This window comes from Azolla caroliniana, unplaced genomic scaffold (genome assembly GCF_043228905.1).
Source record: "Azolla caroliniana isolate FFs.n. ecotype wild unplaced genomic scaffold, voAzoCaro1.0.p SCAF_12, whole genome shotgun sequence".
NCBI lineage: Eukaryota > Viridiplantae > Streptophyta > Polypodiopsida > Salviniales > Salviniaceae > Azolla > Azolla caroliniana.
Window position 1 is genome coordinate 285530 of NW_028230447.1, and position 26253 is coordinate 311782.

The 26253-nt window shown below is 40.6% G+C and overlaps 1 protein-coding gene and 1 long non-coding RNA gene across 2 annotated transcripts; one reads left to right on the forward strand and one right to left on the reverse strand.

Moving 5' to 3' along the window:
- Positions 1-15825: 15825 nt before the first annotated feature.
- Positions 15826-20710, forward strand: LOC147856687 (uncharacterized). Its single transcript, XR_015530649.1, has 3 exons — positions 15826-16839; positions 18013-18443; positions 18519-20710. It is a non-coding gene; the product is annotated as an uncharacterized LOC147856687 (long non-coding RNA).
- On the reverse strand, positions 17079-20663 carry LOC147856688 (endoglucanase 25-like). Its single transcript, XM_087328875.1, has 6 exons — positions 20282-20663; positions 19438-19733; positions 18508-18972; positions 18286-18421; positions 18037-18209; positions 17079-17672 (listed from the first exon to the last, which is right to left on the reverse strand). Exons 1-6 carry the CDS (start codon positions 20661-20663, stop codon positions 17271-17273), a joined length of 1854 nt encoding a protein of 617 aa, XP_087185001.1. The 3' UTR covers positions 17079-17270.
- Positions 20711-26253: the final 5543 nt, after the last annotated feature.

A 26253-nucleotide genomic window follows, 5' to 3' on the forward strand; every position in this document is an offset into this window, starting at 1 on the left:
TGCTTTTGATTATCGAGCGTTGGATCACCAGGACGAGGTGCAAGAAATGAACGTCGTGATAGTGCATCTGGCTTTCCTTGATGCTTCCCCGGTCGATATGCGATTTTGAAATCAAAACGTGTGAGGAATTGAGTCCACCTAGCTTGCCGTCGATTTAGCACACGAGCGTTCTGGAAATAAGAAAGATTCTTGTGATCATTGAAGACGATGACCTGATGTGGAGAGCCCTCCAAAAAATGCCGCCATTGCATAACTCCTTGTCATGTATTTCGTAGTTGATTTCCGCAACATCGAATTTGCGCGAATGGAAAGCCACAGGATGTAACTCTTCTTTATCTCCTTGTTGAGAAAGGATGCTACCGAGGGCGAAATCTGATGCGTCGGCCTCCATGATGAATGGTTTGCTTGTATCCACATGAGCTAGAATAGGTGCTAATGTAAAGGCTTTCTTAAGATGCCAAAAAGCCATGTCAGCTTCATTGGGCCAAAGAAATGCTTGTCCCTACTTCGTAAGTTGTGTGAGAGGTAAAATAGTCTTCAAGTAATCCTATATAAACTTGCGGTAGAAGTTAGCAAAACCTAGAAAACATTGTACATCTCGTACCGACCGTGGAATTTGCCACTCTAGCACAGTTTGGACTTTAGCTGGATCCATGGAGATGCCCTTTGAGGAGATAATGTAGCCTAGAAATTCCACTTGCTTGCAGTCAAAGCTACATTTTTCTAGCTTGGCATAAAAACCATTCTCGTGGAGTCGGTTTAGTACTAATAGTACATGAGAATCGTTCTCTTCCTGGGTCTTCGAATAAATATAGATCATCCAGATAGATGATCAAATAGATATCCAAGAGGTCTCTGAATATATCATTTGCCATGTGTTGGAAGACTGTGAGTGCATTGGTTAGAACGAACGACATAACAGTATATTCGAAATGCCCATACCGCGTGCGAAAGGTAGTCTTCCATTCATCTCCCGGTCCGATTCGCACGAGGTTATACGCTCCTCGTAGATCGATTTTTGCAAAAAACTTGGCACCATTAACTCGCTCTAAAAGACTTGATATAAGAGGAAGTGCATACCTATTCCGGATGGTGACCTTATTTAAGCCGCAGTAATCAACAATGAGACGAAGTGAGCCATCTTTCTTCTTGACAAAGAAGATGGGTGCTCCGGCCGGAGATTTCGATTGACGAATAAACCCGCTTGCCAAGTTCTCCTCTATGTAGGCTCGAAGGACTTCTAACTCAGTGGGTGACAAGTTGTAGATTGGTCCCCATGGTGGCTCTGCTCCCGGTTGTAGATCGATGGGACAATCATAGGGACGATGATGAGGAAGAGTACCGGCTTTTACCTTGTCAAATACATCGGCCTAAGGATGATATTTCGCCGGAAGTTGTACTAAGGATTCTTCCTTAATAGTGCTGGAAGGATGTACTGATATGGCAAATAGGAACATTGCCTCCTTGTGTCCTTCTTCGCGTAGTTGACGTAGTGAAATGGTCGAAATTTGATGAGTAGATTCTTGGGGTTGTCGATGTCAGACTTCTCTTGTTCTCCAATCTATGTCTGGATTATGTAGTTCAAACCAAGGTAATCCCAGGACAATGGGATGCTCTGGACTAACAATTATATTAAATGATACTACACACACAAAACTACCTAGGACAACCTGAATGGGTTCTGACTCTTCTAAAATATTCCGGAAGCAATGGGACAACCATCAATGACTACTACAGATGCGGGGCAAGGAAGTTTTCTTAAGGATATCTGAGAAGCTTGGGGAAAATTTCGATCCATGAAATAGGAATTAGCTCCGGAATCTAGAAGTGTTAGGACATGTACTAGGGTAGTACTTTTAGTACTAACCATGACTTGGGCTAGGAACACGTTGCTAACTTGCTTAGAGGGAATGGAACCACTAATGGGTTGTACAAATCTAGGGCTGTCCAACCAAACGGCTCCTATTTTGGCTAGACTCAATCGTTTAACTCTTCATCTAATTGACTAAGGATTTCAAATTTGTTTGAGATACTTGGGCTATTAGTACTATTAATACTATCAAACACTCTATTAGTACTATTAATACTATCAGACACTCCTAAGGGAAGAATTGACTCGGGTTTAGTACAGGCTACGATTTGATTTACCTGTCTTCTTGGCCTATGGGGACAATTGATTGCGATATGCCTTGGTCCACCGCAATAAAGACATAACCGATTTGCATGTCGTCGTTACTTTTCTTCTTCCGATAACGGGCCACGTCGATGCATGGTATCGATCTCCATCGGTATTGGAGTATTTTCTTGAGGTATGTCTCGTGCAAACGGTTTAGTCGCGACTGAGGCGTAAGTGGGCTCTGTCCTAGAGCGTGGTATTTGTAATTGACGTTCGAAACGTCGTTCGAAAAGGCGGTTGTCACATCGGACCGCTTGACAGATTGGCTCCGTAAGAGATTTTGGTTCTTTGGGTAAGGTTAAAAGTAAATCTTTTAGATCGTTTCGTAGGCCATAGGGAAACTGCTCCATTAGTGCCTGATCATCCTAGGGGTTATCTAAGGCGAGTAGACGAAAATCCGCCGCGTAGGCAGAGGCTGGACGATTGCCTTGACGCAATCGTCGAATCTTGTTGATCGTCGTCCTGATGTTGTCGGTGTCTCCAAAGCAAGCTTTAAACTCACTAATAAAATCTTCAAAGTTATTAAGCAAGGGCGATTGTTTTTCTAGAAGCGGAGCGAACCATGCTAAGTCTGAGCCGCTAAGCAACGTGCCTATTAGGCTGACTCGGGATGCATCAGTGGGGTATCGGGAAGGATGCATTTGGATGACTAATCGTACCTGATTAAGGAATCCCCTGAATTGCGATCGTGTTCCATCAAATTGCACAGGAAGTCCAATCTTCGGCTCTTTATGAAATCCTTGGGGACTTGATCCTTGTTGCAATGCTGCTTCGAGTTGTTGTACCCGTAACGCTAACTCCCCATGTTGTTGCTGCGTTTGTTGTTTTTCTAGAGCGATTTGTTGCAGATCCCCTATCAGCCGTTGGTTTTCTTGTTCCAAGGCAACAAATTTTTCTTTTAGGCATTGTAACTCGGAGAAAACGGATTGATATTCTTGGGCGCTAACAGTAGCCATAGTATAGGGAAAAGGGTAAGAGGATGAGGGAGAACGACAAGTAGGCTTGAGGAGAAATTTGGTTCAAACTGTCAGGAATAGTACTAAAGCAGAGAGAGAATTAGTACTAAAGCAGAGAGAGAATTAGTACTAAAGAAGAGAAGTACTATTAGTACTAAGAGGACGGGATTGCGTAAGATTCCCGAGAGAGAAAGAGAGAAGAGGAGAGAGAGATAGCGAGGATGATAACAACTAATATATTATGTGAAGGATAAGTACAAAGTGGCTAAGAGGCTTAAGACTGGCGTTGAACCAATTTGGTTCAAAACAATGCCTTGTGCCTCCTTTTATAGTGGTCTCAAGAGTAGTCTTGAAACTTCTAGAATGTTCAAGAGAAATCTGGAATATACATTAATTTCTTATAATAAAGCATAAATGAAAATAATATTTTATGAATTACAATAGATGGTGTGATGGTTAAGAGCTTGACCTATATACCATAAGGTCATGGGTTCGAGTCTTGCCATATCATGACAGTCATCGTGTGGGTTCTGATTCGTATACCGGGGTCGTTTTTCTTGGCACCTTCGCTCATTACGGCGAGGTGGGCATTGTGTTTCCACGCTTCGTACTGTGGGCGTGGATCTGTTCAACATATTGTACTCACACTGCTCGACCGTGTGAGCTTTCGAGAGACAAATTGGGTAGTGGATTCGCATGTTGCATTCCACTGTGGAATGCCTAGAATTGAGGCATATCGTGCATTGGATTGCGTATCGAAAATGTCGTTCCTCGTCCTGAGGTAATGCTTGCCGTAATGAGGACATGGAAAACCTTTCCTCTTCTTCGTCCAGCTCGAGCTATAGCGCTCGTTCTATGACCATATCAGTTGTTTCTCCTTTCACGCTATTGTTGTTGAGCGGCATCTGTATCAGTCATCGTAAAGTTGCCAGAAATGTCTCCCGAGCCTCGTCCTCTATCGGGCCTCGTTCTAATTTCCGCCGTAGATTTTGGAAGTGTAAACTGAAATCCGCTACAATCTCAGCCGGCAACTGTTTAATTGTATAAAACTACCCGAGGATTTCGCGTTGTGGCACCCTCCGATGAAAGAAACACAAAAAGGCCAACTGCAGCTGGTTGAAGGTCATGATTGCTAGCAGATCCATCTACAAATGCCAAAACGCCGCTCTCCCATCCAGCATTAATCCAAACTATGTCATTTTGGACTGGTGCGCTACTTCTTCGGGAAGTTTCTGCGCCATGTGATTTGCATTCCAAACATTCAGGAACAGGCGAATGTGGGTTGCAGCGTCGGTTTCGCCGTTGAAGCGGGGATAAGAGAAGGCCATGATGGACGTTATGGCAGGCAGGGAAAGACCACAGTGCTTCAGTGGCGACCACACTTCCTACTTGTCGCCGGGGTATTTGGTGAGCGGGAAAACGTCTTTGTGGTCCCGACAAGTATCATTGAGGTCACTGAGGCGAGGTTTTTATTGTGCGCGTTCCTCTGCCTGGCGTGTGATGGACCTTGTGATTGTTCGGTCTTGTCGTGTTGGTTCTTTGGGACATCTGTAGCTAAACATCCATTCGTCGTTGTTCATTTGTGAAAAGACACAAATCACCAAGCGTGCCAAAAGTGTTACCGATTAGGAACACGGTCTACGGTCAGTCCTTCGACCTAGACCTCAAAGTGACTGCGTTGCAATGAATGGTACCATCATACCGTAATACTTAATGGGATACCTCCCCGTATCCTAGTAGCGTATAAGGGAGACAGCTACAACCGAACTCCTTAGACAATGCACTAGTAACAACACTTACACTCACGCCTACGCCCTTACGATTACAATACGCCACCAAGAATCACAGACACACAGTAGATTAACCACAAATATGCACATGAATCAGAGAAGATAGTACTCTATTAAGATAATGCTCTATGCACCCAAATTTACACGCTACCTCTTACAAAGGATTTCTGCCCTTTATATACACATGGTCTTTTAGCCGTTCACGCTTCCCGCGTGAACTGTTACATGCGTTACGTTTTTACTATATTCTATATTTCTGCGCCCCTGTCCGTCGGTTACTATTCCGGCGAACAACAATCATGGGCATCGAATGTGCCGACTGGTTTCTTTTTCGACTTGGCACTTGAGCTTTTGGAAGTGGGAGAGCACTTCACTCTTCTTCTTCATCAGGAAGATCCACGTGTAGCGCGAGTAGTCGTCGATGAAGGTGACGTAGTACCAACATCCGCTGATCGTCGACATTTGAGCCGGTTCCCATACATCCGAATGTATGGGAGGAGGCCTTTGGATACGTTGCTCTCCTTCAGGAATGGGAGTCAATGTTGTTGGCGAGTTGACATGCTTTGCACACTTGGTCAACTTGTTTCGACTCGAATGCCGGAAGTCCGATGACGAGTAGTGGCGGGCCTCGTTTGCTGAGCTTGTTCAGCATGGAAGCTCCCCCTTCTTCTGAAGGTTCCTAGATGGCTTCCATCTTCTTGTCAAAGGTTTGAGTTCCCTTCATGAGGTGGGCCAAATCAACCTCTTCTACCACCTCGACCTCATCCTCGTCCTCGGCCACCATCCGAATTCAAGAAGAACATTTGTCCTTCCAACTTCTTGGTCTTGGTTCAACGTGGTTCTCTTCGACCAATACCATTGATTGAAGGTCGAAAAACAAATGAGGGTTTTCTCTCGCTAGGATAGTTGTGCTTATTGGGTCGAACCGATGTGCAAGGCCACCCAAGCATACTTGAACCATCTCATCTTCGTTGACGTTTACGTTGATGGAGCCAAGCGAGTCGCAAATGCTCTTGATCTTGGCGGTGTAGTCCGACACGAGCATATCTTTTTGTTGTATGTTGTTCAATTCTTGTCGGAGTTGAAGCTTGCAGGTAGTCGTGTTGGCAGTGAAAATTTTCTTTAAGTTCGCCCACTCTTCTTTAGGCGTCTTGGCATGGTCGTGGACACATGTTGCCAAGCAATACATTACCCAACTCGCTCCTTGCTCCCACGTTGGGTAGTAGGCGTTTGTGATGTCGGGTTTGTTTTCAAGTGCACCGGTGATGTAACTCCAATACCCTTGGCTGACTAGGTATTGGTTCATCTTGTACACCCAAGATAAATAATTACTCCGGTCTAGCTTTTCACAAGGGAGCGAGCTACCCATTTGTGTGTTCATGTTGATGTAGTGTCTTCCTTCTTAGCTTTTCTTCCTTTGGTCATGTACACGTGCTACGTAGCAGCTATTATAGATCTAAGTACTAAAGTAAGCTTAAGATAAGGATAAAGTAATAATAGATAGAAAGGAGAAAGAGAAAGAAGGGTGCCGATCCACCCGACCACCCCCGAGCGAAGGGATCGAGACGGACTCGAGCCTCGATCGGCGTCCCATACCACCGCCGTGGCGTCGAGTCGTACCTGGTGCTGGCGCGCTCGCTACAAGAGTTGACCCACCACACGAGCAGAGTCTCGATGTAGTCAAAAGATGATCAAATGAGGGTAGCTAGGCCTCTTATTTATAGCGATACCCAAGGCCCCCAGGCAAGTTCACACTTGACCTAATGGGTTGTCTCAATCCCGAGGATTAAAAGTAATCCTCCCCTTCTTTACACTCTCGTTTAACCCTCACACTTATCCACGTGTATAGAATACTACGGTAAATTCTTACCACGGGATATTATATGGTCATGCCCGTAACATACTCCCCCTCTTTAAAACATTGCACTCTTGCAATGGAAAGTTAGGGAAGTTAGTTCTAAGAGTATTTTCGCGTTCCCATGTGGCATCTTTTATAGATTTATCCATCCATTTTATTTTAAATTCTCGGATTTCTTTAGTACGTAATTTTTTTGTTTTAACATCGAGAATTCTTTCTGGTACATGTGGTTTAGAAGATATTTCTTCAGAAGTAACCAGAGTTTCAGTCGTAATTGTATTGTCGCAAGAACCTAGAAGTTCTTTTAGACGACTCACATGAAAGACTGGATGAATTCCGACACCATCGGGAAGAGCGAGACGATAGGCTGATGACCCAATGCGTTTGAGGACTGTAAAAGGTCCACAAAACCGTGGGGCTAACTTAGCGCACTTACCCGTAGACAATGTCTTAGAATTGTGAGGTACACGTAAAAATACCTTCTGTCCAGGGTTGAATACACGAGGTTGCCTATGATGATCGGCATAAAAACGCGCTCTATCTTGAGCTGTTTTTATATTATCTCGTGCAATATGCAACATATCTTGCATATCCCGAAGAAAGTTTTGCGTACTTCGCAACTCATCATGATGTATATTAACATCAATCGGGGCTCGTGGCTGAAAACCATACATCAACATAAAAGGACTATATCCCGTCGACGTATGCTTGGAGCTGTTATAAGCAAACTCCAAAATTGGGAGATAACGTTCCCATTTTGTTGGTTTTGCACCAACGTATGCTCGAAGCATGTCCTCAATAATTTGATTTACTCGTTCTGTCTGTCCATCGGATTGAGGATGATCCGTGGAGCTCATGCTCAACGTAGTTTCTAACTTCTTAAAGACTTGCGTCCAGAAGTCACTAGTAAACTTTGGATCTCGATCACTCACGATATCCATCGGTAACCCATAAAAACGAAACAATTCGTCAACGAATTGGTAAGCCAGTTCAGGAGTTGTTACCGTGGTTTTAGTAGCAATAAATCTGGCCATTTTAGTTAGTCGATCAACGACAACCCAGATGGCATCATGACCTTTTTGGGTGCGAGGAAGGCTAACAATAAAATCCATGGATATACTTTCCCACTTATTACTGGGAATGTCCAAGGGATGTAAAAGTCCTGCGGCTTTAAGTCGCTCGGCTTTGTTAACCTGACACTGGTGACATTTAGTCACATAGCTATGTATGTCAGGACGCATCTTAGGCCAATAAAATTGAGTGGAGATGAGAACGAGTGTACGATGTATTCCAGGGTGCCCTGCTGAGGGTGCATCATGGCATTCAAAAAGAATCCTCTTTTTGACCTCGGGTAAATCTAGAACACAAACCTTCCCATTACGGTAGAGCAAACCGTTAGCAATGTGGAAGTATTCCTTCAAGGATGTGGTGGTGTCTGTTCCAGACTCAACTCTTGCCCAGTATTTTGCGAAATAACTGTCATCAGGATACTTTCCTCGAAGGTGATCATAAAGATCTGATGATATTTCAGTGAAGCTAAGCGTGTTAACTTCACGGATGCGACTTAGTGCATCAGCGACAATGTTCATGGAACCTTTACGATATCGTATGGAAAAATCAAAGTCCTGGATGAGATCAGCCCATCGTGCCTTACGACCTTTCAGGTCTTGTTGGTCACAAAAATATTTCAAGGACTCGTGGTCCGTAGTTACCACAAAGCGATTTCCATAAAGATAATGGCACCATGTTTTGAGCGCATGTATAACTGCAAATAATTCCTTTTCTTGATCGGTATACCGACATTGAGCAGAATCAAGTTTCTTACTCTCGAACGCTATTGGTTTACCATCTTGATATAAGACAGCACCTATAGCATAATCGCTCGCATCGGTTTCAACCTCAAAAGGTTTTGAAGGATCAGGTAAAAGAAGTGAAGGAGCCTTGCAAACTAGGTCCTTGAGTTCCTTAAAGGCGAGGTCTAGTGTACCATTCCACACAATAGGTTTTGTAGACTTACGTGTTTGACCTTTTAAAAGATCAGTAAACGGTGTCGTCAATTGGGAGTAATTACGAAGAGACTTTCGCAAAAACCCGACAAAACCAAGGAATGATCAAACTTCTCGAATATTCCGAAGAGTGGGCCAAAGCTTGATTTTCTCAGTGCGAGAAGGATCAATTTCAACTCCTCGTTCGGTTATGAGATGTCCTAGATAAGTAATTGATTTCTTGAAGAACTCACATTTTGAGATCTTTGCATAAAACTGTTTGTCACGCAATGTTTGTAAAACAAAGCGGACATGTCTAGCATGTTCTTGTAATGTACGGCTATAAACTAAAATATCATCCAAGAAAATAACGACAAATCTTCCAAGTTGTTCTCGGAAAATGTCATTCATTTCTTGTTGAAAAGTAGCCGGAGCATTGGTCAAACCAAAAGGCATAACCAAAAACTCGTAATGGCCATAGCGCGTACAAAATGCCGTTTTAGGAACATCGTCCTCACTTATTCGTATTTGATGGTAGCCAGTACGGAGATCAAGTTTCGTAAAATACCGAGCTCCTTGGAGACGGTCAATTAGATCGTCAGCCCGGGGCAATGGGTATGAATTCTTGATCGTCACTTTATTCAAGCGTCGGTAATTAATACACATACGCCATGTGCCCTCTTTCTTTTTAACCAAGAGAACTGGTGCACCCCATGGAGATTTACTATAACGTATATAACCCATTCGTAAATAGTCCTTGAGTTGCTTAGATACCTCATCTTCTTCGGATCGACTTAAGCGATACGGAGGTATACTTATTGGTGCAACACCAAGTACAATATCTATACGATGGTCTATATTACGTTTAGGAGGTAACCCATCAGGTAGTTCACTTGGAAAAACATCATGAAAATCATTTAAGATTTCATCAAGTTGTTGTTGTTCAAAATATGATAATTGAACCGGGACATTATTGATATTGTAAACGTGAATGTCCGGATCAAGTACACAATAAAATAACGTAGAACAAGACAACTCGGATATTGATGGACACGAGGAAACAATCGAGAGGGATTGTTTTTTTACACATTGAATAAATTGCGTACAATCGTTCAGTACAAAAGAAATGGAATGGTGAACCCAATCAATAAATAAAGAAGAGTTTTTATTATAAAACCAGGGATAACCCAGTATTACATCAGTGGTACACAGATTCATTACATGGAAGTCTACTTCCTCTATATAAGTATCAATAGAAATTCCTAACGAATGAATCGCCCCGTTGATGTATTGTACTCTTCCATCAGCCAAGTGCACCGTGTAGGTGTGATCACTTACGGTGGGTTGGATTCCCCATATCTGAACCAAACGATCATTCACAAAATTGTGTGAGCTTCCCGAATCAAATAAAAATTGTACGGGAGATCCATTGATATACCCGTTTGCACGTAGTAAATCATTGGGACCCAATACATAGTGAGGGAAAGAACATTGACAATTACTTAAATGATGTGTATAGACCTGAAGGACATTAGGAATCTGACCTTTATGGTCTACAGCTTTAGCTTTGTTGTCGTGCTCTTTCCGTTGGAGCTTTCGACATTGATCTTTTGTATGACCCTTCTTTTTGCAGAATACACAAAAAGGATGTTGTCGCTTACAATCGCGATCCAAGAATTCGTTGGGTGTCTTGCGTTTCCCAACAAATTGCGACTGCTTAGTCCCGGGCGCTTCGTTGGGTTTGTTATGGTCCTTCTTCGAAGTGCGTTGATAGCGAAGAACTATTTCAACGGCCTCTTCGAAGGATTTTGGATCCTTATCGTGCACTATCCAGTGATAGTCCGAATTGGGGATGCCATTGATAAAACAAGCTATCAACCAATTGTCCCCTTCTAGACCCGATTTTTGGATTTGGGTTCTAGCATGGTGAACATAGTCTTCTAGCGAGGAAAATTTCCTGCTAGAGAGGTTCATTAAAGCTTGTGCTGCCTCGGTTTGAGAGGGAGGTTGCAGAAATTGGCCCTTAAAAACCGTGACAAAATTTGTCCAGGTATCGGGCAATTTCCCCATAGTATGGAGCCCACGCCACCAGGCGGCGGCCTTACCCCCGAGTTCTCGGCCGACATATGCAATCTTCGTACTATCTGGCGTGGGATAGAGCTCAAAATGAGACTCCCATCGTCCCAGCCATGTGCAGATTGCTTCTTCGGTTCTTTCCTTTTTGTCTCCCGTAAATGGCTTAATGACAAATGATATTTCACCTTGTCGCTCATCAGGTCTATTAGTCTCACGTTGTAGACTAATGACACGTGCCTCAAGAGCACTCTGAGATTGCCGAAGTTCGGTCATTTGTTGAGCGGTGAAACTGAGGTATTGGGTTATTTGTGCCAAATACATCTCAGTGGACATTTGTCCAGGAGGATTCCCTTGAGTTCCTTCCGCTTGAGCGGATGACATGGGGTCGTTAATTTGAGCCATTAAAGATTATTTCTGGAAAAGAAATAGGACAAGGTCAGAAATATAGTCATAACATCATGTCGTGATGTAAACATATCATGGGCGAGCATTAATCGATATCATTATCTCACGTCAATACCCCTCTAGACGTATGAGATGAGGTTCAAGATCAGGTTACTATGGTAACACAAAGGTGTTTTAAAAACCATGGGGGTGACAAATAAATGTCTTTCCCTGATCTCTATATCGATTTTTTCATGGTGGCTCCCCGAGGCTCAACCATGTATGTTCGCGTCATGAATTGTTTATACACAAAAAAAATGTTAATAATAAACTATGTTTCGGTGCCCACATATGTGGTTTCGGCTCTTTAAGTCCTATTACGAGGACCCCGAGGTGCACTTAGACCTTAAGTCTAAACATGTGTTATAGTCATATGTATCAAGGATGTTGTATGGTCTTGGTCATATTTGAACTCGAGACCTCGAGAACAAATACATTAAACACTTGAGGCAACCAAGTAAGTTGCTCTTCTCGAATGCTTAATGTTTGATGCGTATAAGAGATATGCGAGGCAATTGATCATATATGGTTTTTTTTTTAAAAGAACATATATGTCAAGGGTCCTTATTTCTCCCTCATTTACCAAAACTATGTTGGTACGTTACCTAACCTCAAGTCTCGTAATTACGATGGCATACGCCAAAGTGCAACCTAATGGTCAAGCCAAATGAGCCCTCGTTTTGTAGTAGGTTCACGTGGGCCATCACATGGTCACGTCATTACGAATGCCTCTCGTAAGAACGAGCTCATGGTGGCATCGTATCCATGTAACGAGGGAGGGATGTTGGATACGTGCGTCATTGGAGCGACCTCACTTGAAGTGGGTCAAGCCCTACGTACTCAACATCATTTTGGCTATTGGCGTTTCTTTACGTAACGAAATCGAGGTCGTCAACGGGGTTATCAACAATAAAAAAATGTTGAAAAAGGGATGGTGACAACGCCATTCTCACAAAAATGTGAGGACGGCCACCAACATCCTTTTCCCGACAAGGACAACTTTCGATATAATCACGTAATAACGAATATACACATATGTTTACTTATCACATATATACGATCAAATACGTATATATGTGACCACATATGCCTATATTAAACATATCGTTATATTAAATAGCCACAAATGATGTGATCGAGATACGTAATCGAGGTATATACCTCTACGCACACGAAACATCCACAAATAAGAGATCATCGTAATACGCAATTGAGGTATTGACCTCTTACGCATACGAGACCAACCGCATATCGTTTACTACAAATCAACAACTCATACGCAAACGTAACATATGTTCGTGAACGTAATACGTAATTGAGGTATTAACCTCGTACGCATACGACACTCATTACATATTATTAATATGTCAAACGAGGTATTGACCTTGTGCACATATGTAAACGTTTTAGATAATCAATTAAAGACCACTACAACATCATTGACTTAATGAAAAAAAATGACATATTATAAACTAAACACATGATTAGATGGGAGAAGAGAGAATAGAAAAAAAATTCTGGAAAGAGTTACCGAAGTTCTTTGTTGATCGTTGTCTGGATCAAGGCCGACCGCACATCGATCGATCAGCATCAATCAAAAGACAAATGAAAAACAAAGAAACATTAGTACATAAATCTGATACCAAATATTATAGATCTAAGTACTAAAGTAAGCTTAAGATAAGGATAAAGTAATAATAGATAGAAAGGAGAAAGAGAAAGAAGGGTGTCGATCCACCCGACCACCCCCGAGCGAAGGGATCGAGACGGACTCGAGCCTCGATCGGCGTCCCATACCACCGCCGTGGCGTCGAGTCGTACCTGGTGCTGGCGCGCTCGCTACAAGAGTTGACCCACCACACGAGCAAAGTCTTGATGTAGTCAAAAGATGATCAAATGAGGGTAGCTAGGCCTCTTATTTATAGCGATACCCAAGGCCCCCAGGCAAGTTCACACTTGACCTAATGGGTTGTCTCAATCCCGAGGATTAAAAGTAATCCTCCCCTTCTTTACACTCTCGTTTAACCCTCACACTTATCCACGTGTATAGAATACTACGGTAAATTCTTACCACGGGATATTATATGGTCATGCCCGTAACAGCAGCACTACGATAGTAGATAACCAGATTTGTCGTCGGTGTCTCGAACACACAATCATGAAGTCGGGTGGGCTTAGTGGATGTACTAAACCACACAGTCTGATACCATGTTAATAATTAGGTAATTAAGCAAGGGTTAATTAACGTCTAATTATGTGAGTGGTTGATAACTAGAAGATTATGAGATATGTGTGTGAGAGGAACAGAGAGAGAGAGAGAGAGAGAAAGTTACACTTATGAACAATAATATAAATGGGGGAGGATTAACGAGAGTGTATATTAAAAAGCATCATCAAATACAAAAATACCAACAATGAGGTATATATACATCTCATGTGCAAAGGTACACATGTGTGAGTGGAATATAGGTACAAAGGTGTAAGTCCTATATTAAATGAACATGGGAGTGGAGGATCTACAATGTATCCCATTCAAAGTACAAAATCCTATTTAAGGCTTTAAGGTCAACACACTAACTAGACTCTATCTAGGTAACTACTAAGTTACGTGTGTTGACTAACTAACTAAATCTAGTTGAGCTTGATATCTCAACAGGCACCTTGTCCCTAAAAGAGTTCAATTTGTGTTGTCTAGTTTTACAACACCTAAGAGGATTTACCTTGCCAAATCAATTTATTGAAGTAGTGGATATATCAAGGTTTTGTATTGTCATCTTGTTTTAATTCAAACATAGATTTATGGAGAGAGAGAGAGATTATTATCATCGTTGAAGGTCAAATATGACCTTCAAGATAAAAAATATAACATTTCATGTAATGCATGTGAAAGTGAGTAAATGCTCTCGATGTTCAACAACTTCACTAATGAATGTCCCAATCTAGAGTGAACATTTTGATTGGGAGAGAAATTTGTGGAAGGATTCGGTTTGCAAGAGATGTTTGGAAAGCATTGTCGAATGTGATTGAAGGCAAAGCATTATACGGAAATTGTATACTTAGTCTCCTAGTTTGTTTATGGCAAAACGTTAATATGCTACTCTCATCACATGTACCCCAACGCCCATCTCACATCATAGTGAGTGTGAGCTAAGTTGCATGGAGGCAATGGTTCGGATGGTATACAATGAGATTGGGCTCTAACATGTATTGATGTGTGCGATTTCTTCTTTTAGCAAAGAATATGGTTTTGTGGTTAGCTGCAAGTTGCAACATATGTGGTCATAAAGTGTGAAGTGTGAGCCTCCACATATTTCCCATGTCATGATATATTGGCATTGTAAAAAGGCCTCATTCAAAAAGTAATCTATTGATGCATAATGAAGTAATTGTGCAACAACCCATACTCCAAACCATTTTTTTCATATTTTCTATTTTTTCTTCATGTGCTTGACCCCTCCATATCTCCAACTTCAACGTTATGATGAGTGTGATGATCGCGTTGGATTTGCAACTTGCAACGATTAGTTGCCACCTCCATTTGCTTTCAGAACTTGTTCTTGGGCTTCACGATCAGTCAAAGGTATACAATCTAAATAAGATGAATATCGCGATGGATCTTTAATATAATATATACACCTTCTACATATATATTTTTCTGAAGAAAGGGTCCTTCCACTAGTTAGGTGTGTCTTTACAATTCGATATGTACACCACTAATGTAATCATAAACACTCAACAGTTCTATCTAGTAGTAGGAATTGAAAACAGTTCGTCTTAGACTTTAATTGGTTTGGGAGACCAACTGGTTAAGCACAAACCGGTTTGGCGGTTTCCAAACCTAAACCGAATCGGTTTCTAAACTGTTTAGCCACGCGATTCTGGCTTGGTAACCGGTTTAGGCTTAACAATTTTGAGCAATCACAAACTGAGCTCAAACCGGTTAAGGAAACTCAAGCCTAAACCAAACCAAACCAAACCGCCAAGTTTGGCAGTTCGGTTTAGGCTTGAGCGGAGCCCTTGCCGATTCTACCACATTACCCTATCTTGGCACACTCCTCTCTATTTTTGAGTGAACTCCTCTAGCCCTAAAACCCTAAACTCTAAACTTTCTACATATTTAACACCTTCCATGTACATAAAACAAGACACTAGGAAAGGAGATGGTTTAACAATGTTGCAGTAACCTGGTAATTTGTGGGAGTTTGATCAGAAACAGACCTTTTTGATTTGATTGTGAAGCGATCAAAACACATACAAGATATGGATTGGATTTGAGTCCAATCCTCTTCTTCTCAATTCGTGAGCAGATCATTCATTGATTAAAGCATTCACGCTTCCTTCGCTTCTCTCTGCAGTTTTGTTTTTGTAGTTTATTCAAATGGGCAACAATATTCATCTGCTCAGATGCTCCCTGCTCAAGAAGCTTCCTTCAATGGTGGAACGTGGAGAGAGGTCGGTGGTATCTTTACAAGCTTGTTTTGCCTAGGTTAATGAACTCGAAGGCTTTTTTTTCTGGTAGAGAAAAGAAAAAGAACTGGTTTGTTCTTGCGTATGAGCATGTAGTGCATTTTTTTGGGTTCAATTCGAGGGGTTATGGTGGGCGAGCTGGCTTCTTTCAGCTGAATGGACCACAATTTAGACTCCATCGGTTTGGTTTTGTATGTGCCTTTCTGCCTCAGTCTTAGGAACCAGGGAGAGTTGCGGAGAAAAGAAAATGGCACTCGTTGATCCTACTTGTCAAAATGCCCAATCTCATGTGGTACAGTCTTTAGTTTTGGGATGATCCTGGTGAATGGTGTTCTGTTGATGCTATCTCATCTAACCAGTACCTTTCTTTCCATATACCACTAGGATTCGGAGCCATATTTTTGGCATTCGCAATATTGAATTCCTAACTGAGTTCTCCAGCATGAGAGGCTGAAAATTTATCCCATGTATTTCTACGCGCAAATATCAGTGCACATTTGAAGTGTGAAGATCTCTCACAAGATAGTGTTTTCATGTGTATGTTAGCGCATGCTGAACTTCTGGGTGGAAATTAGTCATGCTGCTCAGGGTTGCCTGAATATATTACACTATTTCAGACTTGCATACATGCTCATTTGGTATGGAAGGGCATAGCTCTTTTGTTTTAAAGGCTGGTTTACGAGTTGCGAGGCATGCTTTGGGAGTGTTTGTTGGCTTACGACAAAATATGGTCCTTTCTGTACGAGGTGGACAATTTTGACCATGTTTTCTTTCATATATCAGCAATTTAGTTTTTAGGGTCATTAGACATGATGCATTCAATGGGCCAAGAAGAATTATGCTATACACAAACACAATATGTTTCTATGATTGTTTCTATCGGTTCATGATGCATTTCGGAATGTTGCTGCTGTCAAAGTATTCTAGGAGACTGTTTCTTCACTGCAACAGTCTTCAATCGTATTTGAACAGAGTTGATCCATACTCATAGCTTATGGGAGTCTTCTTCTGGTTCATCTTGTGATGTGCAACAACATTGCTACTGATTTCTTCGAGTTTGGGGACGTTTGGAACCTGCTCTTTGCAGGTGAATGTTGCACTATGCCATTATAGCCCTCCGGAGTGATTTCTTGCTGTGCATAAAACTTTTTATGCCATTATAGTCCTTATGTGCTGCCCTATGATCAGCCATATTTGTTGCAGCCTGTATGTGGCACTTTGTATATTATCATCTATAGTAATGTAAATATTTCAGTAAATAAGGGAGCAAGAGGCATTGGATATTCTCCGCTTAGAACACAAGATAGAGTTCTCTTAGCCATGTAATAAATAATAGAATTCTGTATATGTTTAGTATGCTTCGTAAACATCATGATCCAACTTTCATATAAGTAACAATGAATGGGAATTTCAACTAGAATGAAATGAAATTGTAGTAGCATTATTGTTTTGGAGTAGCTGATGATTAGAAAGGAATAAGGAAAACTGAAGAAAGGAAAGCAATAATGATGATTGGGGTTAAGGCGTCCAAGGTGCGGGTGGAGGGGGTGAAGGTGGAGAGAGAGGAGGTAGGGCAGAGAAGAGGGTGTTCGTGTCGATAGTGCCAGTGTCACCGCCAGAGAGGGAAACAAGTGCAGCAGCAAGGAGGGCAGCCCCAGTGATGGTGGGCTCAGTGAAATTATAGTTGGATCGGATATCAGAGAAACGGTCTTGGGCATCAGGGCCGCCCACCATGGCACCCACCAGCACGTGTGGGTTGGGTGAGCTGGTTTGGAGGTACTTGAATCCTGGTGTGCATCCTTTGGAATTGACGTTGCTTGGAATTGATGATGCTCGATGGTGCACACGCAAGGGGTAGCGGTCGCCAAAGCCCACCACATAGCTCATGCTGTTGGGATTTTTGCCCAATATATAATCGATCTGTGAAATAAATACAAGAGATTTTTTAAGTATAGTCAAGCTAGGATATTTTCTCACATTTTTGGGTCATGAATGATGGTACTAGCACGATCTCTCTGAGAGATAGTCAGTGTTATTTTGCGAAATCCTAGATTCATCAGTTATCTGTTAAGTCTGAATAAAGCTATCTAAATAAGAAATAGACAAGTTTTTGTGTTGTGCTCATATATATTCGTAATATTATAATTTTGAGATTGATTATGAAAAGCATGCACATGGCTACACACGCATATATTTTAAAGATTGAATGTTGTAAGCAACATCTGGGCGAGTATACATGACATCATGTCTTGTTTTCCAGGTAATGTTTTGTAATGGATGTTACCTGTGATCTTGCAAAGTTGCGTAGTTCCGTTGATTTTAAAAAAGTGGGTCCACAAGTCCACCCTGGAGCACCTATTTCAGTTTGGTAATCAGCGTAGAGCGCTGCCAAAAATGCTGATGCGGCGTTATACTGCAGTGGTTGTGGTTGTCCATAAACAAACCACACCAACCCTCCTGGAACATCAACAATAATACATGATATATATTGAATTGATGTCACTTTAGTCAAATATAATGCAGATGTAATTACCTTTAGTTACATTGAAGGATTGGAATTGAGGCAAGTACGCACACATATTGAGGTTGGTCTGGTTATTGTAGATTCGGAGGACGTCTTCATATGGATACCCCGGATTCATCATGACCCGAAATCGAGTTAAAATTAACTGCGAACAGAAGCATTTATAGGTACAGCACATAATTGCATATAGTAAAGTATTATTGGTGAGTGATCAAATTGTTAATGCCCTACCTGTGCACCAGGAATCTTATTGTCCCAATTGAAGACACGATTGTGCAGGCTGTTATCGATGGAATTGGCATGTTGGGCCAATGTCAAGCTTGTGGCTAAGCTTATGTAGGAGGTATTGCCAGTGGCATAGTACATCCAGGCACTGCTCCACACATACTCGTCCCAGTAGCTGGAGGAGTTGTAAAAGTACTTTGCATCTGTCACACCTTCAGTGTAGCGGGCGCGTGGCCCTCGTGCAAATCGGTAGACTACTTCAGCTGCGTGAACCAACTCTTGGTGGTATTGTCGATTGTCCTTAAATACGATGGATGCTGCTGCCAGTGCTGCTGCCATCTCTGCTGCCAGGTCTGAGCATGCACTGCATGATAATGCTGGTCGCTCATAATCCATGTCCTCTGGCCTCTCCCAGCAGCTATGGTCATTGTTTACACCTGCACCCTCGCCGCCGGTGTAGCCGATACCGACCTGAATGAGATGAATTTTAATTCAGATGAATTTCACATGTAATTTGCAAAGCATGTTTTGCACAGCCTTTTTCATGCTTCTTAAATTGGGAGATAAATCTGCTGATTAATTGATTATTCCAGCAATGGGCAAGAACCAGCTTTTATTGTTTATATGGAAGGGCTGACTCAGGTGGGTTGGCTAGTGAAGAGCCAAGGAAGGATGATTTGTGTATCTGTAATGCAGATGAATAGTTCTAATACTCTGATATGACTGTCATGAGATTGAAATGCATATGAAAGCTCTTCATATTTGGGCTGTGGACTCGGGAGGAATATGTGGCTTCCACAACACAACTTTCAGGTTTTCTTTGAGAAAGTCAAAGCTTTCCATATTGTCCATAGGGCATTTTAGATACAAATATTCTTTTGGTGAAGGTTTCTTACTGGTACGCTAAATTATTATTAGACTGAAAACCATATTGACCTGTGCATAAACTTGGTTGATGCTGTCAGCAGTCTTATTGAAGGTCTTGAGGATGTAGTCAGTGCCCCATTTGATGATATCCTGGATGTGGCTGAGCTCTCCCATGGCTTTGTACTTGGGGCCGTACTCAATGACACTCCAACTGAGAACTGTCATGGCGAAGGCACCAGGGAACCCAAACTTGATGTTGTCTCCGGCATCGTAGTAGCCACCCGACAGATCTGCATTCGGCTGCCCATCACGCACTGCGGAATTGCCACGCCATGACACATTGTTGCTCTTGGGCAGCACACCCGCTGCACAAGCAATCCCAAAATATATTAAGAATGGGCAACAAGCATAAAAATTGGATCATTGGTGGAAATATTGGGCAGTTAAGTTGTGCACAAGATATCCCTAAATATGTCAACGATGGTTAGTTAACAAACATAAGAATTGGCTCATTGTTGGAATTTAGGCAAGCCACACTCTCCCTGATGTGAATGATATAAATAAATGAGAGCATGTGGGTGTGTGAAACTTGAAAATATTGGCATTGCATAAAAATAAAAGAAACGATAAGACATTAAGTGCAACATAGATAATACACTGGAAGAACGAACCTGTCTCTTCGAAAGGGTAAAATATATTTTTCCAAAAACATCTATTTATTTTTAAGAAAAAGAACTGCTTTGAAATTTTTATTAGGACTATTAGGATGTCTGATCTTACTCTCGCAGCAGCATTCTTAGAGGCAGCCATTATTTAAAACCCCTTCTTATGAGGTGGATGGCCATGCTTATTAGAAGGCAGTATTTATGTTATGCCTTTCTTATTAGGTAGAGGGCTAATTGATCAGACTCACATTTTTGAGCATCGAAGAAGCGTAGAACCTTATGGAGGGCCTGGGTATAGTTGTCTTCAGGGGGAGGTGGGGGGTGATGGTGTGGGACGAGCTTCACAACGAGGACAACAATGACAATGATGATAGTGGCAACGAGGAGAGCCAAGCCGATATACTTGAGTACCTTCTTGCTACAAACCATGCACCCGAAATCGACATATTCCTTCCTTTTCTTTGCCTGCTCAGAGGGGCCAAGAAGCCAACTCCGTTGGGTGGCTTGATCTTCAAGGCGTTGTAAGGAGGCTCGATCAACATCAGGGTCTGGGCGCCCCCGGCTCTCATCGTCGGTTACCGAATCGGCCACCTCGAATGCCGAGCCTCCCCAAGCATTATACCCCTGCATGATCTAATCTTTGTATAGACTCTTGATATATATCTGTTTTGCCTTTGGATGATGCACCTGATTGATTTTGCAATGCTATGTTTATCTATTTGTGGTCAATTGGCAGCAGCAATTGTTAGAGCTAATTTCATGGTCTATATACATAATATGTATGTACTGTATAAACTATTGCCTTGCCACCTGCTTTGATCTCTGCAGACCCTCTCTACTATTCCTGATCTTTGAGAGAGAGAGAGAGAGAAGTGATGACCTTCCTGACCAAGGTACCTAGCCAATAGCACATTTGTATATACATACATCTCTCTCTCTCTCTATATATATATATATACATATATACACACATATATATATAAATATACATACATACATACATACATGCATATATATATATATATATTTATACTGGTCTTTTTTTCCTTCGTATGCTTTGTCCATATCAGGATTTGTCTATATGGGTGTGTATATTTCTCTTAGTATTTGTATATATTTCCTCTCTTACCATCTTTCCTGAGAAAGAGGCCACATGGCACCACACCGGTGACATTGGATTCGTTGCATGATCAACATATGCATATGTAGCCTGTTTTCTTCTTGAAAGAGAGAGGGGTGGGGCAGATAGGCTCAGATCTCCAGAGGAAGAAGCTTGTTAAAAATAGGGGCAGGAAAGGGAGAAAAAGAGGAATGTTGACTTATTGATGCACGAATCTTCACGGTTTTTGTCATATGTATATATTCATCCCAGTTCAGAACTGAGCAGTTTTTTCTTTTTTCTTTTTTCTTTTTTCTTTTTTCCCTTTTCTTCTGTGAGTTCGAAAACAAGTATAAAACCATAATTTCTCTTTCTCTCTCTCTCTCTCACACACATCTCCTTGTCTTTCTGATGTACAGAGTTTCTATGGGGGATTAATTACTAGTAACTGCTTGGCCTCATCATCAATCAGACAGACAGGTGAGCTGTCTCTTCTCCATTACCCCTCTCATTCACACGGTTTCTCTCCATTTCTTAATTCTTATTTGCTTTGAATAAAAGGAATTGGGCACCCCCTCCATTGACTTGTAAGCCTTGGCAAGCCTTTATTTATTTAGTATTGACTCATTCCTGACCACTTAAATCTTTCTTCGAGCCCATTGACACGTAACCACAATGTGCACACTTACTTGAGCGCCCATTTTGCTCTCCAATCAGTATCTTCAAGGAGAAATTTATTGGTAGATCCATATGAATGAGATTATGAACAAGGGATCCACTATGATGTTATATCTAATTAAACCCTAGTTATCTTCACGTATAATGGAGCTTCACCATTGTTGTCTACTATCTAATTTACCCATGCCTTTCGAGGGACATGGAGCCTCACTTAATGCCGACTTTTAGATGATCTGCAAAATAAATTATGTGTAGGTTTGTATCTTATGATAAGACATCCACAAATTGTCTTTGCTATAAAATGCTACCATTCGCCTTTTCAACTTGGCGAGATGCTTATGTATGACTCCGAACATTGTCGTATGAGCATGGCCAATGGATGGGCACCATGCTACATACCCCTAAGCCAATCTTGCTTATTGGATGATGGTATGGAGAGAAAAAACTCTCTTATGAAACAATGTTGCCCTATGAAGCTTGCATACATAATAAAAAATTGTCACTCCTTGGCTCAAAAATACTCTCCTTCCTAACATACCTCGTATTCATAATTTATCGAGCAAATTATGCTAGCATTTAAAGAAAGAAATAAAAAATCATGAACGTGCACTTCATTTAAGCAATCACTTCACATGTCATTTTATTATTATATGCTCTTGTTATGTTTTGTAATGGAAGAAAGTAGAATTAATACACAATAATCTTCAAGACCTCGCCAATCAAACATAGTAAAGGGACATGATTGATGTCTATATGATAGTTCTGCTTACATGTTGCACATGTCTTGCACACTATGGATAAGACTTCCTTGCACTTTCGCTATTGCAAAGCTAATCTTGGTCGTGAAGACAATTAGACACGACGTTGGTCGAGAAGACATTTTCAATATTTGTGGGTGGTGGCATGCAATGAATCTCATCTTCAACCACTTCTCATACTTGTGGCCTTTTGAATTTTGGAATATGATTTCTTTTAAGACATTCCTATTGTATGCGAAATCTTAATATTTGTAAGGTCATTGAAACATTGTATAAAGGTATTGCTTCTAATCGCCATTGTAAAAGTATAATACAATTCATCCCCCATGATGCCACACCCCCATGTTGGTTGACCTAGATTTGATGCAAGAAGTCATCCTCAAGGATGCCCAATTCCCATGTTTCTTGGCAACCTAGATCTAAATACAAGTGCAAAACGAGGAAAATTCAAAAGTTTTGCACATGCAATGTATACTGGTAAATAGGTCTATGCACAATAGCACAACCTTTTGGGCAACTTCTCTTTTATTACACTTTTAAAAGGCAAAGACTCATGGGTGTTCATATGTAACCGAATTGATTGAGGCATGATACAAGTATGAAATAAATAAAGCAGCATAGTATGGCATAAAAGTCATACATTTGAGATAAGTACATATAGTATTCCAAAGTGAACAATCATAAAAGACTAGTTCATGTTAAGAAGCTTATATTTCACTAGTCTAATAATAACTTGTAATCATCTAGAAGTTCACACGAGGGAACATTGACCCATGGTTGGGAAATCTACGCATTGAAGCGTGTGATGTTTATCATGCTTGATTTGTGATTCAAGCATTGTGAGCCTCTTCACAAGCCAAGCCAAGCCAAGCAAAGATAGCAAGACAACACTTCCAACTAAAGGAAATTTATGGTCACGTGTACAATCAAATTGCATGCATTGTCCTCCGACCATCCCATTCAAGGAAGTAAAATTTGGTGTGATGCATCGATTGGCCTATTTTACTTCCAAATACATGCCAAGTCTATGTCTAACATAAAATTGCAATACATTGAGAGGAAAATGCATCACAATCAATTCAATGTTAGAACTAATCTATCATACTTTTTGCTTAGAAAGATTCTAAGTTACTGTCTGCAATCAAACGAGGCAAAAACTTGCTAGGTAATGCATAACATCAACATCCTATGCCTCACACCAAATCTTGGTTTCCAAATGAAAAATAAAGTTTTGGCTACAAATGCACGACTGTAACCTATCGTCGATTTTTTATATTTGAATCCTAAGTATTTTTGTACATGCCCAATTGTTTCCATACAATAATTTTGAATATTCTTTTATGTAAAATTTTCATTTTAGCTACTACTACTTGCAGAACAAGTGGATCAAATATTTTTGCGAGAGTTGTGCTTTTAAGGCTTCTAAATGAGGTTTTGATTTATAGTTATTTGTATATTAAATCTAAATTACAAAATATTTGCATAGGAGCAATATAGTTCTCCAACATTGTTAGTAGTAAAACATCACATCATGAAATTCACACATTATGAAAAAGTAGCTACGATTTTTATAATATGAATATTCAACAAATTTGATATTGTATTTTATTTTATTTGTTAAGGGCTGTCAAATTTGATATTTCTCAAAACATAGAGATTTTCTGAAATTTGTTATAAGATGGATGGAAATTTGTAAGACATGTGTGCAACATTATTTGATTGCAATGGAACTGTGTTAGGAGGATGATAATTGTAATGGGATGTATCATATCATTTCTTGTAAGTGTCCCTTTGATAATTGAGAATTAAAGAGTGATGTATTGGTACAATTCCAAGTCAAGTTGAGCCATCTGATTTGATCGGGTCTTAAAATGTCTTTACCATCATCTTAACATCCAAGATGGGAAGATGGCAACACCTCCAAGCAAAGGAAATTATGATCAAATGAGTGTAAATTGACAAGTCGTAGGATCTTTAACCACAAAAGTACCAAATGTTGCAATGTGGTGATATGATCAAATTTGGTCGAATGCGGTTTGATCAATCATGATTCTAATGTATTCATTAGTTTGTGTCATTGCTATTGTATATAATCAAATTCTTCAACATCTATGACACCCCCCTACTTAACTTTTTTGTTTTAAAAGAGGATTCACAACCTATGGGACTTGGATTCCCATGAATCATAACCCCTTTTTCTTGGGGTGGGCTTGAATCATACAATGTAACACAATCGGTCAAAGGCAAATGTAGGCATTGACCCTAGAGATGGGACTCTCTCTCTCTCTCTCTCTCTCTCTCTCTCTCTCTCTCTCTCTCTCATTGACAACATTGAACAACATGGTCATGTCACTATCTCATAGATGTTGGAGCTCTCCATCAACGAGATGCTTCTGACACGCTCAATGACCAAGCTCCCGCATGAAATGTTTCCTAATTTAGTATCACTTTTTTATAACTAGTGGGAAACCTTGCGATGACATGAAAACCGATAAGAAATACCAAGGGGGGGGGGGTGAAGGAAGAGTGCACAGAAGAGTACGTTGATGTCGATGGTTCCCTTGTGACCGATCCATGTCACATCAATATGGTGGAAGGCTAAGTAAGTTGTAAGAACATCAATGATTGGTGTCTAATACATTTGGCACATTAATGTGGGTTTAATTAGCCCATACTACCCCTTATTATGTCATGATTAAATATCATCAACCATCCTAGTAAACATGAATGTCACCTCACCACCAAATGAATATCATTTATTTCCCATGACTGATTTAATATTAATATACATTTGCTCAGTGATGATTTGTGATGACAATAGACAAAAATTATAATCCCAATCATAGAACGTAATATTCATGTTCGTGCAAGCATTCAAACATTTGGAAACGAATACGTTTGAAATGGGAAAAATAGATTCTATTTTTTATATTCTTTCGTTGTTATTACAATTCAGTTCACCCTAGTGGTAAGGAGTCATGCTTTTATTGTCTATGCCTTGGGTTCGATTCCCAATTTTCTCATCTCTCTCTCTCTCTCATTCTCTCTCATTAGTACCATGTCCTAACAAAATTTTATGTTAGTGTTATAATTGTTTTTTTTCTTTTCTTTTAGGGAAAAGTATCAAGATACCCTTGGAAGTTCATCTATTTACCAGAATGCCCCTAGAAGTTCCAAATTTACCAAACTACCCCTATGTCTAAAAAATTACACTTTATAAAGTAATTATACACTCAAATCTACAAGCCCTATTTACCAAAGATTTGAGTGTATAATTACTTTATAAAGTGTATTTTTTTGGACATAGGGGTAGTTTGGTAAATTGTGAACTTCCAGGGGCATTTTGGTAAATAAACGAACTTCTAGTGCTATCTTGGTACTTTTCCCTTTCTTTTATTATTATTAGAATTAAGCACAACCTAGTGGTAAGTTGTTGTGCTACTATTACTTGTGTCTTGGGTTCAATTCCTAACTTTCTCATATCCTCTTGTTAGTGTCATGGCAAAATTTTATGTTAGTGTCATGTTCCTTTTTCTTCTTTTTCTTTCTTTCTTTGTTATTAGAAATTAGCTCACCCTTATGATAAGTTGTTATACTACTACAACCTATGTCATGGCAAAATTTTATGTTAGTGTCATGTTCCTTTTTCTTTCTTTCTTTCTTTCTTTGTTATTAGAAATTAGGT

What these genes read in the sequence shown, in the direction of transcription:
- LOC147856688 (XM_087328875.1), bottom strand. Translation starts at nt 20,663, where the DNA reads ATGCAGGGGTATAATGCTTGGGGAGGCTCGGCATTCGAGGTGGCCGAT. An exon ending in TCAACCAAGTTTATGCACAG is followed by an intron (nt 18,973 to 19,437) that starts GTCAATATGGTT and finishes CATCTCATTCAG; the next exon opens with GTCGGTATCGGCTACACCGG. An exon ending in ATAAGATTCCTGGTGCACAG is followed by an intron (nt 18,422 to 18,507) that starts GTAGGGCATTAA and finishes TTCTGTTCGCAG; the next exon opens with TTAATTTTAACTCGATTTCG.